General features: G+C 42.3%; 1 protein-coding gene across 1 annotated transcript in view; it reads right to left on the bottom strand.

Annotated features, from left to right (window-relative positions):
• The window catches only part of LOC115187672 (tumor necrosis factor receptor superfamily member 16-like), a 33,863-nt gene extending 18,290 nt beyond the window's left edge, over positions 1–15,573 (bottom strand). Inside the window, exon 1 of the mRNA XM_029746662.1 lies at positions 14,998–15,573. Coding sequence (XP_029602522.1) covers positions 14,998–15,039 — 42 coding nt within the window. The 5' untranslated portion in view covers positions 15,040–15,573. The remainder of the gene's footprint in view (positions 1–14,997) is intronic.
• Between the last annotated feature and the right edge of the window lie 1,434 nt (positions 15,574–17,007).

Here is a 17,007-nt window from a genome sequence, read left to right as displayed (position 1 = left end):
CCACTAACCTGTACCCCCTTACTGTTTATTATCTATACATAGTCACTTTACCCCTACCTACATGTACAAATGACCTCCACTAACCCCTTACTGTTTATTATCTATACATAGTCACTTTACCCCTACCTACATGTACAAATGACCTCCACTAACCTGTACCCCTTACTGTTTATTATCTATACATAGTCACTTACCCCTACCTACATGTACAAATGACCTCCACTAACCTGTACCCCCTTACTGTTTATTATCTATACATAGTCACTATACCCCTACCTACATGTAGAAATGACCTCCACTAACCCCCTTACTGTTTATTATCTATACATAGTCACTTTACCCCTACCTACATGTACAAATGACCCTCCACTAACCCCTTACTGTTTATTATCTATACATAGTCACTTTACCCCTACCTACATGTACAAATGACCTCCACTAACCTGTACCCTTTACTGTTTATTATCTATACATAGTCACTTTACCCCTACCTACATGTACAAATGACCTCCACTAACCCCCTTACTGTTTATTATCTATACATAGTCACTTTACCCCTACCTACATGTACAAATGACCTCCACTAACCTGTACCCCCTTACTGTTTATTATCTATACATAGTCACTTTACCCCTACCTACATGTACAAATGACCTCCACTAACCCCTTACTGTTTATTATCTATACATAGTCACTTTACCCCTACCTACATGTACAAATGACCTCCACTAACCTGTACCCCCTTACTGTTTATTATCTATACATAGTCACTTTACCCCTACCTACATGTACAAATGACCTCCACTAACCCCTTACTGTTTATTATCTATACATAGTCACTTTACCCCTACCTACATGTACAAATGACCTCCACTAACCTGTACCCCCTTACTGTTTATTATCTATACATAGTCACTATACCCCTACCTACATGTACAAATGACCTCCACTAACCTGTACCCCTTTACTGTTTATTATCTATACATAGTCACTTTACCCCTACCTACATGTACAAATGACCTCCACTAACCCCTTACTGTTTATTATCTATACATAGTCACTTTACCCCTACCTACATGTACAAATGACCTCCACTAACCTGTACCCCCTTACTGTTTATTATCTATACATAGTCACTTACCCCTACCTACATGTACAAATGACCTCCACTAACCTGTACCCCTTACTGTTTATTATCTATACATAGTCACTATACCCCTACCTACATGTACAAATGACCTCCACTAACCTGTACCCCCTTACTGTTTATTATCTATACATAGTCACTTTACCCCTACCTACATGTACACATGACCTCCACTAACCTGTACCCCCTTACTGTTTATTATCTATACATAGTCACTTTACCCCTACCTACATGTACAAATGACCTCCACTAACCTGTACCCCCTTACTGTTTATTATCTATACATAGTCACTATACCCCTACCTACATGTACAAATGACCTCCACTAACCCCTTACTGTTTATTATCTATACATAGTCACTTTACCCCTACCTACATGTACAAATGACCTCTACTAACCTGTACCCCCTTACTGTTTATTATCTATACATAGTCACTTTACCCCTACCTACATGTACAAATGACCTCCACTAACCTGTACCCCCTTACTGTTTATTATCTATACATAGTCACTATACCCCTACCTACATGTACAAATGACCTCCACTAACCCCTTACTGTTTATTATCTATACATAGTCACTTTACCCCTACCTACATGTACAAATGACCTCCACTAACCCCTTACTGTTTATTATCTATACATAGTCACTATACCCCTACCTACATGTACAAATGACCTCCACTAACCCCTTACTGTTTATTATCTATACATAGTCACTTTACCCCTACCTACATGTACAAATGACCTCTACTAACCTGTACCCCCTTACTGTTTATTATCTATACATAGTCACTTTACCCCTACCTACATGTACAAATGACCTCCACTAACCTGTACCCCCTTACTGTTTATTATCTATACATAGTCACTATACCCCTACCTACATGTACAAATGACCTCCACTAACCCCTTACTGTTTATTATCTATACATAGTCACTTTACCCCTACCTACATGTACAAATGACCTCCACTAACCCCTTACTGTTTATTATCTATACATAGTCACTTTACCCCTACCTACATGTACAAATGACCTCCACTAACCCCTTACTGTTTATTATCTATACATAGTCACTTTACCCCTACCTACATGTACAAATGACCTCCACTAACCTGTACCCCCTTACTGTTTATTATCTATACATAGTCACTATACCCCTACCTACATGTACAAATGACCTCCACTAACCTGTACCCCCTTACTGTTTATTATCTATACATAGTCACTATACCCCTACCTACATGTACAAATGACCTCTACTAACCTGTACCCCCCTTACTGTTTATTATCTATACATAGTCACTATACCCCTACCTACATGTACAAATGACCTCCACTAACCCCTTACTGTTTATTATCTATACATAGTCACTTTACCCCTACCTACATGTACAAATGACCTCCACTAACCTGTACCCCCTTACTGTTAATTATCTATACATAGTCACTATACCCCTACCTACATGTACAAATGACCTCCACTAACCCCTTACTTTTTATTATCTATACATAGTCACTTTACCCCTACCTACATGTACAAATGACCTCTACTAACCTGTACCCCCTTACTGTTTATTATCTATACATAGTCACTTTACCCCTACCTACATGTACAAATGACCTCCATAACCCCTTACTGTTTAATTACTATACATAGTCCACTTTACCCCTACCTACATGTACAAATGACCTCCACTAACCCCTTACTGTTTATTATCTATACATAGTCACTGTACCCCCTACCTACATGTACAAATGACCTCCACTAACCTGTACCCCTTACGTTTATTATCTATACATAGTCAACTTACCCCTACCTACATGTACAATGGACCTCCACTAACCCCCTTACTGTTTATTATCTATACATAGTCACTTTACCCTACCTACATGTACAAATGACCTCCACTACCCCTTACTGTTTATTATCTATACATAGTCACTTTACCCCTACCTACATGTACAAATGACCTCCACTACCTGTACCCCCTTACTGTTTATTATCTATACATAGTCACTTTACCCCTACCTACATGTACAAATGACCTCCACTAACCCCTTACTGTTTATTATCTATACATAGTCACTTTACCCCTACCTACATGTACAAATGACCTCCACTAACCTGTACCCCCTTACTGTTTATTATCTATACATAGTCACTTTACCCCTACCTACATGTACAAATGACCTCCACTAACCTGTACCCCCTTACTGTTTATTATCTATACATAGTCACTTTACCCCTACCTACATGTACAAATGACCTCCACTAACCTGTACCCCCTTACTGTTTATTATCTATACATAGTCACTATACCCCTACCTACATGTACAAATGACCTCCACTAACCTGTACCCCCTTACTGTTTATTATCTATACATAGTCACTTTACCCCTACCTACATGTACAAATGACCTACACTAACCTGTACCCCCTTACTGTTTATTATCTATACATAGTCACTATACCCCTACCTACATGTACAAATGACCTCTACTAACCTGTACCCCCTTACTGTTTATTATCTATACATAGTCACTTTACCCCTACCTACATGTACAAATGACCTCCACTAACCTGTACCCCCTTACTGTTTATTATCTATACATAGTCACTTTACCCCTACCTACATGTACAAATGACCTCCACTAACCTGTACCCCCTTACTGTTTATTATCTATACATAGTCACTTTACCCCTACCTACATGTACAAATGACCTCCACTAACCCCTTACTGTTTATTATCTATACATAGTCACTTTACCCCTACCTACATGTACAAATGACCTCCACTAACCCCTTACTGTTTATTATCTATACATAGTCACTTTACCCCTACCTACATGTACAAATGACCTCCACTAACCTGTACCCCTTACTGTTTATTATCTATACATAGTCACTTTACCCCTACCTACATGTACAAATGACCTCCACTAACCCCTTACTGTTTATTATCTATACATAGTCACTTTACCCCTACCTACATGTACAAATGACCTCCACTAACCTGTACCCCCTTACTGTTTATTATCTATACATAGTCACTTTACCCCTACCTACATGTACAAATGACCTCCACTAACCTGTACCCCCTTACTGTTTATTATCTATACATAGTCACTTTACCCCTACCTACATGTACAAATGACCTCCACTAACCTGTACCCCTTACTGTTTATTATCTATACATAGTCACTTTACCCCTACCTACATGTACAAATGACCTCCACTAACCCCTTACTGTTTATTATCTATACATAGTCACTTTACCCTACCTACATGTACAAATGACCTCCACTAACCCCTTACTGTTTATTATCTATACATAGTCACTTTACCCCTACCTAATGTACAAATGACCTCCACTAACCCCTTACTGTTTATTATCTATACATAGTCACTTTACCCCTACCTACATGTACAAATGACCTCCACTAACCTGTACCCCCTTACTGTTTATTATCTATACATAGTCACTTTACCCCTACCTACATGTACAAATGACCTCCACTAACCTGTACCCCCTTACTGTTTATTATCTATACATAGTCACTTTACCCCTACCTACATGTACAAATGACCTCCACTAACCTGTACCCCCTTACTGTTTATTATCTATACATAGTCACTTTACCCCTACCTACATGTACAAATGACCTCCACTAACCTGTACCCCTTACTGTTTATTATCTATACATAGTCACTTTACCCCTACCTACATGTACAAATGACCTCCACTAACCCCTTACTGTTTATTATCTATACATAGTCACTTTACCCCTACCTACATGTACAAATGACCTACACTAACTTGAACCCCTGCACATTGACTGTATATAGCCTCGTTATTGTTATTTTATTGTGTTACTTTTAATTGAATAAAACATTTTTACTTTAGTTTATTTAGTAAATATAACACTATTTTTTTAACTGCATTGTTGGTTAAGGGTTTGTAAGTAAGCATTCCACTGTAAGGTGAAATACCTGTTGTATTCGGCCAATATGACAAATAACATTTGATTTGATTTGATCATTCCAGTCACAAAACTGCACTGAAACAATTCCACCACTAGAAAGAGAACATCTTCGAAGGGAAAGGAGGGTACGTTTCATTCCAAGAACAACAGCACATCTTCGAAGGGAAAGGAGGGTACGTTTCATTCCAAGAACAACAGCACATCTTCGAAGGGAAAGGAGGGTACGTTTCATTCCAAGAACAACAGCACAGCTTTGAAGGGAAGGAGGGCACGTTTCATTCCAAGAACAACAGCACAGCTTTGAAGGGAAGGAGGGCACGTTTCATGCCAAGAAAAACAGCACAGAGGTTTTATTGCACCACTATTTGAGGAGCCAGACAGCATGTGAACCTCAGCTAGCACAGATCTGCAGTATCAGGGTGATGGGAGCTCAGTTTCAACAGGTATTCATCTCAGTGATCACGAGCTTCTACAGTGATGTGTGGTTGTCTTATCACTGTGATGTGTGGTTGTCTTATCACTGTGATGTGTGGTTGTCTTATCACTGTGATGTGTGGTTGTCTTATCGCTGTGATGTGTGGTTGTCTTATCACTGTGATGTGTGGTTGTCTTATTGGCTGTGATGTGTGGTTGTCTTATCGCTGTGATGTGTGGTTGTCTTATCGCTGTGATGTGTGGTTGTCTTATCGCTGTGATGTGTGGTTGTCTTATCGCTGTGATGTGTGGTTGTCTTATCACTGTGATGTGTGGTTGTCTTATCACTGTGATGTGTGGTTGTCTTATCGCTGTGATGTGTGGTTGTCTTATCGCTGTGATGTGTGGTTGTCTTATCGCTGTGATGTGTGGTTGTCTTATCACTGTGATGTGTGGTTGTCTTATCGCTGTGATGTGTGGTTGTTCTTACTACCTTAGTTGAATGAACTGTCTGTAAATGCCTCTGGATAAGAGTGTCTGCTAAATGACTACTGACTGTAAATCCCTCTGGATAAGAGTGTCTGCTAAATGACTACTGACTGTAAATGCCTCTGGATAAGAGTGTCTGCTAAATGACCACTGACTATAAATGCCTCTGGATAAGAGTGTCTGCTAAATGACTACTGACTGTAAATCCCTCTGGATAAGAGTGTCTGCTAAATGACTACTGACTGTAAATGCCTCTGGATAAGAGTGTCTGCTAAATGACTACTGACTGTAAATCCCTCTGGATAAGAGTGTCTGCTAAATGACTACTGACTGTAAATCCCTCTGGATAAGAGTGTCTGCTAAATGACTACTGACTGTAAATCCCTCTGGATAAGAGTGTCTGCTAAATGACTACTGACTGTAAATGCCTCTGGATAAGAGTGTCTGCTAAATGACTACTGACTGTAAATCCCTCTGGATAAGAGTGTCTGCTAAATGACTACTGACTGTAAATCCCTCTGGATAAGAGTGTCTGCTAAATGACTACTGACTGTAAATCCCTCTGGATAAGAGTGTCTGCTAAATGACTACTGACTGTAAATCCCTCTGGATAAGAGTGTCTGCTAAATGACTACTGACTGTAAATCCCTCTGGATAAGAGTGTCTGCTAAATGACTACTGACTGTAAATCCCTCTGGATAAGAGTGTCTGCTAAATGACTACTGACTGTAAATCCCTCTGGATAAGAGTGTCTGCTAAATGACTACTGACTGTAAATGCCTCTGGATAAGAGTGTCTGCTAAATGACAGAAAATGTAAATGTGAGAATGGCCCATCACAGTGAGTTATGTGAGAAGAGCTTGGCTAATGGCTTGTAGTCTTTTTCAATGGCCGTGTATTTAGCCTGTGTCCCAAATGACACCCTATTCCCTATGTAGTGGACTTGTTTTGATCAGAGTCCTATAGGGTTCCATTTGGAATGCACAAGCCTTGTCGCGAGCCAGGCTCCCCTAAAACGGGAAGCCTGGGGAAGTTCCATGGCAGAAATCAGCTAAAGAGGGGTCAGAACCCGGAATCAGTGACACCTCACAACATGTCAAACCAATCCAATGCCTTGCTTGGGCGGAGCTCCAAAAGGTGCTCACCAGATTAGTGCCGTAGGAGCAACAGTGAGGACAACAACATTTCAACAAAACAAGCACTGGTGACAAAACATTTTACAATGTTTACAGCACGCTGGTTTACAAAACATTTTTGAATGTTTACAGCACGCTGGTTTTCACAGCATTTCTCTGTTGTTTCCAGATGAGCTAAAGCTGCAGTAAGAGGGGAGAAATGGTCTCCAATGCTGGCCATATCAATATTTTTCTGTTGTAAGTTTCTGAAGGGATATTTGGCTATAAAAGCTAGCACAAGAGACAAGAAGTAGCTAGCCATAATGAGGTTAATTTTGAGAAAGGTCAGCTAAGCTACCTAGGTATGACTACCTTCCTAGCTACTAGCTACAAAAATGTCTCTCACAATTATAAAGCCAACAACATTTTTATAAAAACAGCATATTATTGACTTAAAATGCTAGCTGTGTTAGCCAAGTTGCTAGCTTAGCGAAGGTCAGTGATACATTGAGCAACCATGTACTGTCTATCTATGGGAACAACTGCAATCATTTTGCAAGCAACATTCCTAAAATGAATGAAATAAATGAACCTCATAAAATGTTACCTGTAATGCTCAGCTCCTGTAGCCTAACTGTCATCTAAAAAAGGTCATACTGTACCTAAATTACAAGGGTTGGATTTGCACTAAACTGTTTTATATTTCAGCACTTAAAAGGCATGTACATAATCTGGTGTACATTGTCTACTGGTATCATTTTAAACTGGGAACATACAGCGCCTTCAGAAAGTATTCACACCCCATGACTTTTTCCACATTTTGTTGTTTTACAGCCTGAATATAAAATGGATTACATTCAGATTTTGTGTAACTCACCTAAACAAAATACCCCATAATGTCTTGAGTCAATAAGTATTTAACTCCTTTGTTATGACAAGCCTCAATAAGTTCAGGAGTAAACATTTACTTAACAAGTCACATAATAAGTTGCATGGACTCACTCTGTGTGCAATAATAGTGTTTAACATGATTTTGAATGACTACCTCATCTCTGTACCCCACACATACAATTACCCATCCACTGAATTATAAATATTTGTGGCAGTGATGCTGTCTGGTAGCATCTCCAACTGCTGCTTCATCATGCTATAGACCAGAAACTGTCAACACACACACACACACACACACACACACACACACACACACACACACACACACACACACACACACACACACACACACACACACACACACACACAGGAGAGAAAGTCCAGACAGGGTCCACTCCAGCTCTACTTTGCTCTGCAGAGCCAGACCCATTGGCATTTCCTCTTGTGCTGACCAAATATAGAGTTAAATATTCCCCTCTGTGCACCAGTTCGTGTGTGTGTGTGTGTGTGTGTGTGTGTGTGTGTGTGTGTGTGTGTGTGTGTGTGTGTGTATAAACATCCACACTGCCCGGGGCTTAATGACCACAGTAATCAGGACTGGGACTAACAGAGCTCCGATTTATGGACCTCAGAGGGAATGTGTGACCTGTGTAAAATCTCTCCGTACTCGCCTACTGAACAGGAATAGGCAGTTCAGAAAGTCAACATGAAAAGTCAGCCGATTTGCATATGACATCAGAGTGGAATCTTGTTCCAAAAACGTGCTGACTTGAACTATATTAGAATCATTGTGTACTGTTCTGTTATAGGCTAGCTTATATAAACTATTTTCAGACTGTTATACGCTAGTTTATATAAACTATTTTCAGACTGTTATATGCTAGCTTATATAAACTATTTTCAGACTGTTATATGCTAGCTTATATAAACTATTTTCAGACTGTTATATGCTAGCTTATATAAACTATTTTCAGACTGTTATATGCTAGCTTATATAAACTATTTTCAGACTGTTATATGCTAGCTTATATAAAACTATTTTCAGACTGTTATATGCTAGCTTATATAAAACTATTTTCAGACTGTTTTATGCTAGCTTATATAAACTATTTTCAGACTGTTATATGCTAGCTTATATAAACTATTTTCAGACTGTTATATGCTAGCTTATATAAACTATTTTCAGACTGTTATATGCTAGTTTATATAAACTATTTTCAGACTGTTATATGCTAGTTTATATAAACTATTTTCAGACTGTTATATGCTAGCTTATATAAACTATTTTCAGACTGTTATATGCTAGCTTATATAAACTATTTTCAGACTGTTATATGCTAGCTTATATAAACTATTTTCAGACTGTTATATGCTAGTTTATATAAACTATTTTCAGACTGTTATATGCTAGCTTATATAAACTATTTTCAGACTGTTATATGCTAGCTTATATAAACTATTTTCAGACTGTTATATGCTAGCTTATATAAACTATTTTCAGACTGTTATATGCTAGCTTATATAAACTATTTTCAGACTGTTATATGCTAGCTTATATAAACTATTTTCAGACTGTTATATGCTAGCTTATATAAACTATTTTCAGACTGTTATATGCTAGCTTATATAAACTATTTTCAGACTGTTATATGCTAGCTTATATAAACTATTTTCAGACTGTTATATGCTAGCGTATATAAAACTATTTTCAGACTGTTATATGCTAGTTTATATAAAACTATTTTCAGACTGTTATATGCTAGCTTATATAAACTATTTTCAGACTATTATATGCTAGCTTATATAAACTATTTTCAGACTGTTATATGCTAGCTTATATAAACTATTTTCAGACTGTTATATGCTAGCTTATATAAACTATTTTCAGACTGTTATATGCTAGCTTATATAAACTATTTGACTGTTATATGCTAGCTTATATAAACTATTTTCAGACTGTTATATGCTAGCTTATATAAACTATTTTCAGACTGTTATATGCTAGCTTATATAAACTATTTTCAGACTGTTATATGCTAGCTTATATAAACTATTTTCAGACTGTTATATGCTAGTTTATATAAACTATTTTCAGACTGTTATATGCTAGCTTATATAAACTATTTTCAGACTGTTATATGCTAGCTTATATAAACTATTTTCAGACTGTTATATGCTAGCTTATATAAACTATTTTCAGACTGTTATATGCTAGTTTATATAAACTATTTTCAGACTGTTATGTGGTAGCTCAGGACTTGCATATATACAGAGCCAAGCAGCCTACACAGTCAACACCTCCTTGGCTCAAGGAGCTTGAGAAAAGAGAGCACACAGACCTGATCTGTCTGCTCCAGGGCCGCTGGAGAGAGTTGAGGGGCTGCAGTTGCTCTCTCCACTTCAGTAGTAGAGGACTTGATTCCCTGGTGAGAGGAGACCACCATGGAGCCCTATCTGCTTTCAAAAGGGGCTATGAACTCCACGGCTGTCACAGTCACTCCGTCAACACACACACAAGCAACGCACACACACACACAAAAAGTGTGCGTACACACAGAAGCACATGTACACACAGAAGCGCACGTACACTCATAAGCGTGCAGTCACCCACGCGTGAGCATTCATGCACACACACTCCCTAAAGAAGCCCTTGGGCCTTTTGCAGTGTGATCCCATTTGACATGATGTTTGACTCCTTGGCTGCAGCAGCCTTTCCACGTGAGAGTGATGAACACATGAAAGGGTGGGGAGCCCCAGGAGGCAGGGCTCTCCCTCTGCACTGACACTGACCCTCACACCCTGGGGTCAGCAGCATGGTGTCACCACCTCCACCCTGACCCTGACCCTCACACCCTGGGGACAGCAGCATGGTGTCACCACCTCCACCCTGACCCTCACACCCTGGGGTCAGCAGCGTGGTGTCACCACCTCCACCCTGACCCTCACACCCTGGGGTCAGCAGCGTGGTGTCACCACCTCCACCCTGACCCTCACACCCTGGGGACAGCAGCATGGTGTCACCACCTCCACCCTGACCCTGACCCTCACACCCTGGGGACAGCAGCGTGGTGTCACCACCTCCACCCTGACCCTCACACCCTGGGGACAGCAGCGTGGTGTCACCACCTCCACCCTGACCCTCACACCCTGGGGACAGCAGCATGGTGTCACCACCTCCACCCTGGGGACAGCAGCATGGTGTCACCACCTCCACCCTGACCCTAACCCTCACACCCTGGGGACAGCAGCGTGGTGTCACCACCTCCACCCTGACCCTGACCCTCACACCCTGGGGACAGCAGCATGGTGTCACCACCTCCACCCTGAGGACAGCAGCGTGGTGTCACCACCTCCACCCTGAGGACAGCAGCGTGGTGTCACCACCTCCACCCTGACCCTGAGCCTCACACCCTGGGAACAGCAGCATGGTGTCACCACCTCCACTCTGGGGACAGCAGCGTGGTGTCACCACCTCCACCCTGGGGACAGCAGCATGGTGTCACCACCTCCACCCTGGGGACAGCAGCATGGTGTCACCACCTCCACTCTGGGGACAGCAGCATGGTGTCACCACCTCCACCCTGGGGACAGCAGCATGGTGTCACCACCTCCACCCTGGGGACAGCAGCATGGTGTCACCACCTCCACTCTGAGGACAGCAGCGTGGTGTCACCACCTCCACTCTGGGGACAGCAGCATGGTGTCACCACCTCCACCCTGGGGGCAGCAGCGTGGTTTCACCACCTCCACCCTGACCCTGACACTCTGGGGGCAGCAGCATGGTGTCACCACCTCCACCCTGGGGACAGCAGCGTGGTGTCACCACCTCCACCCTGGGGACAGCAGCGTGGTGTCACCACCTCCACCCTGGGGGCAGCAGCATGGTGTCACCACCTCCACCCTGGGGGCAGCAGCATGGTGTCACCACCTCCACCCTGACCCTCACACCCTGGGGACAGCAGCATGGTGTCACCACCTCCACTCTGGGGACAGCAGCATGGTGTCACCACCTCCACCCTGACCCTGACCCTCACACCCTGGGATCAGCAGCATGGTGTCACCACCTCCACCCTGGGGACAGCAGCATGGTGTCACCACCTCCACCCTGGGGACAGCAGCATGGTGTCACCACCTCCACCCTGGGGACAGCAGCATGGTGTCACCACCTCCACCCTGAGGACAGCAGCGTGGTGTCACCACCTCCACCCTGAGGACAGCAGCGTGGTGTCACCACCTCTACCCTGGGGGCAGCAGCATGGTGTCACCACCTCCACCCTGACCCTCACACCCTGGGGACAGCAGCGTGGTGTCACCACCTCCACCCTGACCCTGACCCTCACACCCTGGGGACAGCAGCATGGTGTCACCACCTCCACTCTGGGGACAGCAGCGTGGTGTCACCACCTCCACCCTGGGGACAGCAGCATGGTGTCACCACCTCCACCCTGGGGACAGCAGCATGGTGTCACCACCTCCACTCTGGGGACAGCAGCATGGTGTCACCACCTCCAACCTGGGGACAGCAGCATGGTGTCACCACCTCCACCCTGGGGACAGCAGCATGGTGTCACCACCTCCACTCTGAGGACAGCAGCGTGGTGTCACCACCTCCACCCTGAGGACAGCAGCGTGGTGTCACCACCTCTACCCTGGGGGCAGCAGCATGGTGTCACCACCTCCACCCTGACCCTCACACCCTGGGGACAGCAGCGTGGTGTCACCACCTCCACCCTGACCCTGACCCTCACACCCTGGGGACAGCAGCGTGGTGTCACCACCTCCACCCTGGGGGCAGCAGCATGGTGTCACCACCTCCACTCTGGGGACAGCAGCATGGTGTCACCACCTCCACCCTGACCCTGACCCTCACACTCTGGGGGCAGCAGCATGGTGTCACCACCTCCACCCTGGGGACAGCAGCGTGGTGTCACCACCTCCACCCTGGGGACAGCAGCGTGGTGTCACCACCTCCACCCTGGGGGCAGCAGCGTGGTGTCACCACCTCCACCCTGGGGGCAGCAGCGTGGTGTCACCACCTTCACACTGACACCTCCAGCAGATAGAAGAACAGGAGATGTAGATAGAGGTCCTGTAGTGCACTATATAGGGAATAGGGTGTCATTTGGGATGCAAATAATTGCCTCCATGACTCATTATCTGGGCAAGTCTGGCCAAAATTTGGACCTATCGGCCCTGGTCAAAAGTAGTGCACTATATAGGGAATAGGGTGCCATTTTGGGACGTACACACTAAGGCAGAGGGATGGGTAGGGAGGGTGGAGCTAGATCTGCTTGCCTGTCTGATTGGTCCATGAATTTAATCTGCACACGGATTACTGTCATCAGCAGTAGCAGGTCATCTTTAAAAAGTCAACGTTTGGAATCTGGAACTTTTTTTGTTTGTTGTTTAACCATGTTTTGTTCCAGTCAGGGAATATGCTGAGCTTTCCATCTCCTCCTAACAGTATGACAAACTACTGGATACCAATAGCCATGCTTGTCTGGCTGCAATTTATTATTAAAGTTCTCAAAATGCTGACTTACTCTCTCAAAGATGTCGCTGTGGGAAAGCAAAGCGGTGGTTGGGAGTTCAAGTGAAAACCATTCAGAAAACTGCTTAGCGTCTAAATGGAAATTACATTTACTGTTCTGTTACAAACAGGGTCGCCCTTCTCTCGCCACAGACTGAGAGAAATTATCATTTCTTTGCTCCGGATATCCAGACCGCAGCAATAGTTTTACTCATGACGCATTTCTACCAGGAATTGCCGCAAGGAAGGACTATGGCACTATCTATGAATTGTAATAGAGTTTGGTAATGTCACAGAGAACCTTGGACAATCAAACCACTAACATTAGTGGGCCGTGTGATTCAACGACAAGTATAATGATCTTTAATACATTCAGGTTTAAAAAAACATTCATATTAAGCAGAGAAAACTCATTGGAGAAGTTCACCAAAAAATATATTTTTTTTTTAAATGTTCAAACAAACCTCTGTGATAGAAACAAAGGTGTGTTTTGGGGAAGCCAAACGTTGTTTTCCATTTAAACTGAACGTTTGTTGATATTAACCCCTCATTAAACAGATAAATATCTTTCCAGGGTCACACGAATGCAGAGTGTATAAAGATCTGATGGAGTTTTATCTCCAGTGCTTTGATCTTGAAGAAAGGGTTAGGCCCTGGGAACATGACAAGACATGAGCTGCTGCCTCTCCTCTCCTCTACAGGCCCTCAGGTCTGTTGGACTTGAAAGGAGATGGAGTGTCAAATTGTCCTGTTCTCCAGCTGTGGAAAGGATTATTTAGACACTTTGATCTGTACAGATCAAATCTCTCACTTTAACTACCTGCCTTAACGTTTAAATGACACATAGTAATAATACAGCCTACATCTTATCAATTAGTAAGAAAGATAAAAGACAGAGTTTATCTCTGAGTAAAAGCAGGAGAGTTGTAGATAATGACAATATGTCACATTCTGTAGCTATACAGAGGATTGTAAATGTAGAGTGAGAAGTGGACTACAATACAATGTAACACAATCAAGATGCAAGGCATCTAATCATCCCCAGCTTCCAATTGGCTCATTCATCCCCCTCCTCTCCCCTGTAACTATTCCCCAGGTCGTTGCTGTAAATGAGAACGTGTTCTCAGTCAACTGACCTGGTAAAATAAGGGTTAAATAAAATACATGCATGTAATTACAATGTAGCGCGTGCGTAATGCCAACATAGTTTAGAATGTAGCGAAAAACATGAACTTTATGCAGATTGGCTAAATAGTGAATTCACCTCATGTAGGACAGTAATGTGCGTTACTATACATCGCACTGTCAGCAGAAAACAACAGGGAATTGATCTGTTCATGTATTACTGGACTGTAGCCTGTGAGATATATTAGTGAGTTACAGCCTATGTATATCAGGAATAGGAGCGACATGACACTTACCTTTACGAGCAGAAAAAGTGTGCAGACCCAAAGCGCGTCCATGTCACAGTTCTTCGCCGATGGAAAATCCCGTACAATGAGTTGGCTATACCCCTTCAAAAGTCTTTGGGACCAAAGAAGGCTTCAATAGCCTCCTCCGTGAGACGTAACGCAGGTAAATGCCAAAAAAGCGCAGCTAGGTTCCTAAAAACTATTCGCAGCTGTCAAGAAACTCCTGAAAGTAACAAGAACACGGCCAAATGAGAGCATTTTTTAAAACTGCATCAAAGTATCCTACACATACAGTGGAAGAAAAATTGCCCCAAAACTCAATAGCAAGTCCGAGTGCCGCTTCTCTTCAGTGAAATCAACTGCCATGAAAGAAAACGTCAGGAAAACAGTAAACATCCTCTTCTTTAGGTTACACAAAATCTACTTTTACTGTAGACCGTTTCTTTGTTACATTCCCTACAGTTGAGTCACACTTCAATCCTTGTTGGCATGTTCCTCTTGCAGAGTGTGAGTCTGAAGCGCAGCGTTTTGGCCCCTAGATCTTCAAGCGCTTGGTTCACTTTCAACGCCTACATCTCTCTACCACTGGAGCCCGGGTCCTCGCTTTGTGATTGGCTGATACGCGACGGCAATAAACACATTGAAGTGATATTCAAATGAGATGAAACTTGATACACTGTAATAAATAAAGGAGATACGTTCCGGAAGATGCCTTAGGGATCTGTTTAAAGAATGGAAGTAGCCTGGGCTGTATTTTGCGGTCTTCATTTTTAAACCCCCGGTTATTTTTCCAGGGGGGTTACAGAAATTAATATTTTGTGGCTAATATTCTCCGTCACACTTTATTAACATTAATAACACAAATAATAGCCTATATTTTTAGTATATATGTAAATAAGCACATGCTTATAAAATGATATGTTGTATATAAATGATATAGGATAATTAAGATATCAATGTATAATATTGTGGTAAGTAGGCTAAACTCTACTGTAATAGACTATTAAAGCACAAACACAGATATTTAGCTTAGTCCTAAATAATGTCAGGGTTATTTAATTAATGTACTATTTGTAAGTCGCTTTGGATAACAGCTTCTGCTAATGACTAAAATATACATGTAAAAGCCCAGACATTATTTAAACTGTTTTCAAATATTCAGGGAAGGCATATGGTATAGCCTCTATATTTTTGGTTTTTGGACAAGCTGCCTCTATGCATAACTTATTTCAGGTACTTCTTCATTTTAGTAGTCTAGAAAGTAGTCTCCCACAGTAGCCTATTGTTACATCCCAAATGGCACCCTATTCCCTATCTAGTGCCCTGCTCAAATGTAGTGCACTAGATAGGGAATAGGGTGCCATTGGGACATTACAACAGTAGCCTAGCAGAGTTGTAACATATCAGTGACCTTCTCTGTTGATTGTTCTCTCCTGGCTGTCTCTTCTCTTCTGTCTCTCTCTCTCCAGCAGCCAGACAGTCTTTGAAGTGCTACTACTATTGTGTCTGAGAGACGTCTCCATTTGTCCCCCTCTGAAGTCCCAGGACCCCATGTGGTGCCTTCTTAACTATTTACAAGGTGTGTCATTCACTCAATGTTTGTCTTATAAATCCTTTTGAATCATTTAAAAGATCTAACATGAACTTGAAAAGCTGCTACTTTCGGCATGCCTGGGTCACGCCCATAAAATGGATGACCTCTGATTCTAACTAATAGGCCTATTAAATAGCCCAGACATTATTTAGGTCAAAGCTAAATATCAGTGATATGTCCTTCAACATGCTACTACAGTAGAGCTTAGCCTACATACTGCTATTACAAGTGCTAGGTTATAATATTATACATTGACATCCTAATTATCCTATATAATTTGTATACAACATATACTTTTATAAGCATGTACCTACACTATATATACAAAGTATGTGGACACTCCTTCAAATTAGTGGTTTCGGCTATTTCAGACACACCCGTTGCAGACAGGTGAATAACATCGAGCACACAGCCACGTAATCTCC

This window comes from Salmo trutta, unplaced genomic scaffold (assembly GCF_901001165.1).
Source record: "Salmo trutta unplaced genomic scaffold, fSalTru1.1, whole genome shotgun sequence".
NCBI classification, from domain to species: Eukaryota; Metazoa; Chordata; class Actinopteri; order Salmoniformes; family Salmonidae; genus Salmo; species Salmo trutta.
Note: the sequence above shows the minus strand (reverse complement) of the source record. Positions and strands in the feature narration are given on the sequence as shown.